This window comes from Dinoponera quadriceps, unplaced genomic scaffold (assembly GCF_001313825.1).
Source record: "Dinoponera quadriceps isolate SergipeBrazil2010 unplaced genomic scaffold, ASM131382v1 scaffold2284, whole genome shotgun sequence".
Taxonomy (NCBI): Eukaryota; Metazoa; Arthropoda; class Insecta; order Hymenoptera; family Formicidae; genus Dinoponera; species Dinoponera quadriceps.
In genome coordinates, this window is record NW_014556323.1 from 1 (window position 1) to 3,717 (window position 3,717).

Here is a 3,717-nt window from a genome sequence, read left to right on the forward strand (position 1 = left end):
ATCTGTTCGCCTTAGTTCTTGAAGGGCAAACACCATGTCATTGTTCTTAAAAGAAAATCAGGAATGATAATGCGATTGGGAGTTTCACTTGACTGTCCCGATTCTGCTCGTACATTGTCATATCTGCTGCAAATTAATTTTATTATATATTTCTGTTCCTTCCACACAAAAATAATATCTTTAACAAAGTGTTAAGTATTTTTTTCTTCGCTTACCAATAAGTATCTGTTCGTCTTAGTTTTTGAAGTGCCGACACCATGTAATTGCTCTTATAATAACATCAGAAATCAGGATGCTATTGAGAGTTCCACTTGACTGTCCCAATTCCTCTTGTCGACGCTCGTACAATGCCATCCTTATTCCAAATATTTTGTTGATGGTGGGCTCCTTTTTGGTTGATATTTCTGAGTGCCAAAGATTATTGTTCCAGGACTAATCATCCTCTTCTTTTTTTGAAATTAGTCTGGCATAGTCGGGGACGTCCTGCTTGTTGCCAACAACGCCGAAANTACTTGACTGTCCCAATTCCTCTTGTCGATGCTCGTACAATGCCATCCCTACTCCAAATACTCAGTTGATGGTGGGCTTCTCTTTGGTTGATATTTCTGAGTGCCAATGATTATTGTTCCAGCACCAATCATTCGCTTCTTTTCTTGAAATTAGTCTGGCATAGTCGGGGACGACCTGCTTGTTGCCAACAACGACGAAAGTGAACGTATCTGCATTTTTATTGTTCGCTTCTTTCTTGAACTTGGATATCCAATACATAACGTTCTTGAAACTACTCAGATCGTTTGCTGCGTACATTAGAAGACATATGTCGACATCTTTGTACTCTTGTGATACTTCTCCAAATTCTTTAACGGCGACGGTGTCAAACACGTTTAACTCGTATAGCTTGTCGTTGACACGTACAGATTTGCGCAAGATACCTTTGCTTACATTTTCTCACGTATTCCCCACGAATTTCCATACAACTGATGTTATCCCAACGCCTCGTTCGCCGAGAATTAATACTTTGATCTGCACACGCTCGTTGCCGCTTGAAAAATCTGTGCTTGCGGATGANAATTGATGTTTTCTCAACTCCTCGATCGACGAGAATTAATACTTTGATTTGCACACGCTCGTTGCAGCTTGAGAGATCTGTGCTTGCCGACGACATCTTCGACGTACTGTTTGAACTGGTGTTTCGTATTAGTGTTTCTTACTGGTATTTCATACAAGTATTTCGTACCATTAGCGAACTGTCTTGTTTCCGTCGCGAGGCCCTTATATAGGCTCGGATAAAGTTGGTAGGGATGAATTTCGGGTTAGGATAGGTCGAAATCTTTATATATTGACCAGTGAGGTGTCACGTCATTTTTTATTATGCACGGCACTAAACCGAGGAAAAAAATCTCCGTATTTTGTACCCTTCGAACAAAACAAATGGATCGCTTTTTTTTGTTTCCTTCGAACAAAACAAATGTACCTTTCCCATTTTTTTTCTACGAAACGTAATCGTAATTTAACGATTCGTAAATCGTTATTTAACGGTTATTTAATGAATGTTTCATAAAATGAAGGGAAAAAAAGAGTAAGAAAAAAAAGAAAAAGTGAAATGGGAGAAAAAAGACAGGAAAAAGAGGAGGAACGAATTATGTGTGAATATTGTGCCAAAAGATTACACTCACATTGGAATACGATATGATGAAATAAACGAATTCCCGTTCTCTGGACGTAACAAAATAACATCTTCACGTCACGTGCGCGTCTGACGATAGTACGTACTCCACGCAGAAAATTCAGATTTTAATAACACTTTGCACATGTGTAGGACAATCAAAAAGATGAGTTTTGCAATTTCCCGCTGGCTTGCGGAAAAATGGATTTATTTTGTCATACTTCGCGCACTTGAACGCTCGCGGTTAGATATCTGCAAGTAAAATCAGCTGCGGCCTACTTCCTCGGGCGGTGAATTAGTCGTTATAAAGCGAGCTTTTAATTCTTAACCCGGAGGAACGCACATATTTTCCTCGCAATTTGTCTTACACGTCCCGAGCGAGGAATGTTCAGTACCCGAGTATCTAACATAAGCGGTGTGATCGGGTCTAGTGACCGACCGCGCAATTATAATGACGTGAACATGAANAATATTTTCCTTGCAATTTGTCTTACACGTCCCGAGCGAGGAATGTTAAGTACCCGAGTATCTAACATGAGCGGTGTGATCGGGTCTAGTGACCGACCGCGCAATTATAGTGACGTGAACATGAAACATTCAAATCGTTTTAAAATAAACATATATATATGTATATGTAAAAAGAGTGTGTATATACCACGTGTATGCATAAGTTTTTTTCTGTTTAATTAAGAGATGGCGCCAGCAAAAACTACGCAGCGTATTAATTTGACACATACGTCATTTTGTTCGTCTGACATTTAGAACTACAAACANCACTGCAGACGATCGGCGAGGATTTCTGGGGTCTCGATAAAAACACGCCCTTAAGGGGCGAAGAACCGATGGAAGCGACTTCGGTCTTGACGTTTGAGACTCATTTAACAGCAGTTGCGGCCACTTCGACCGGCGATTACACCGTTGTTTTCGTAGGCATTAATAAGGGGCATCTCAAGAAGGTCAGTGCTCAAAATCAATTTACCCGATAATTCGATATCCACGATTCGATTTATCTTTGATAAGACATGATTGTCGTTTCCGAAAGTTTACTAAGCAAGTAAATCTCGGTGTATTTTAAAGAAGGCAACGTTAAATGTAACATAATTAAATCATAAAATTCTCGTTAGAAATCGAGAATCTACATTTTTTATCGGATTATCGACTATGATTGAATATCACCAGTTGTAGTGATTACTCGGCAAATTAATTAACGTATTCGTTACATTCAACAAAGAGAAGAACACGGTGCCGAGAATCGTCAAATTGTTCAGCAAGCTCGACGTTATAATATTTTCATTCGGCGTAGAGATTGAATTACGTAAAGAGGAATCTCGCATAATCGATCATCGTTGCCACGTCTATCTCATAATTATGTAGAAAATCGCGATGTAATTACGACGGACAGATAAAAAAGGAGACAGAGAGAGAAAGAGAGAGGGAAAGAGAGGGTGGAATTAACTGACGCCATCGACGTTTAAAAGTCGACGATTGGCGAAAGATCTCTCACATATCGATTCAATGTCGGCATTGCCGGACGACTCTCCGTTCTCCGTCCGCAGCCGAATCTCTTCAACGCCGGAAGCGAGGAGTTCAACAATCCTGAATTGAACGGTCGAAGCTGGAAATCAAATTGCAAAGTTCAGTAGCCGCATTCGCGCGCGCAAACACGTACACATCGCTCACTCGCGCGCTCACATTATCTCGGCGAGACACACGCCCGGGTACTCTCCTCTCTCGCATGTTTATCGAGGTCTTCCTCGATAATCGTGGAGCATGATCGTTAAATTAATCGCGACCGCCGCGTGATTACCGCGGTCAATCAAACGCCGGCGCGAAGCATAAGCGTTACAACGAGCCATGTAATTGGCCGCGCGATAGGCGGAATCGTTCGGCGGCCCACTTCGAAAAAAAAAACAGAAAAAAAGCACGTTCTTGCGGCGAGGTTCGAGGATCGTGGATAGCGCATTATCGTCCATCGCCATTAAAACAATCCCCTAGGAGATGTTCATAGGGAAACAATTGCGTCGTTAGTAAGATCGCCGCTCGAGAACGGC

The 3,717-nt window shown here is 41.4% G+C and overlaps 1 protein-coding gene across 1 annotated transcript; it reads right to left on the minus strand.

The window, feature by feature from the left end:
• Positions 1 to 570: 570 nt before the first annotated feature.
• Positions 571 to 1,165, minus strand: LOC106747252 (ras-related protein RABG2-like). The gene is made up of 2 exons (XM_014624607.1): positions 1,112 to 1,165; positions 571 to 897 (listed from the first exon to the last, which is right to left on the minus strand). Exons 1-2 carry the CDS (start codon positions 1,163 to 1,165, stop codon positions 571 to 573), a joined length of 381 nt encoding a protein of 126 aa, XP_014480093.1.
• Positions 1,166 to 3,717: the final 2,552 nt, after the last annotated feature.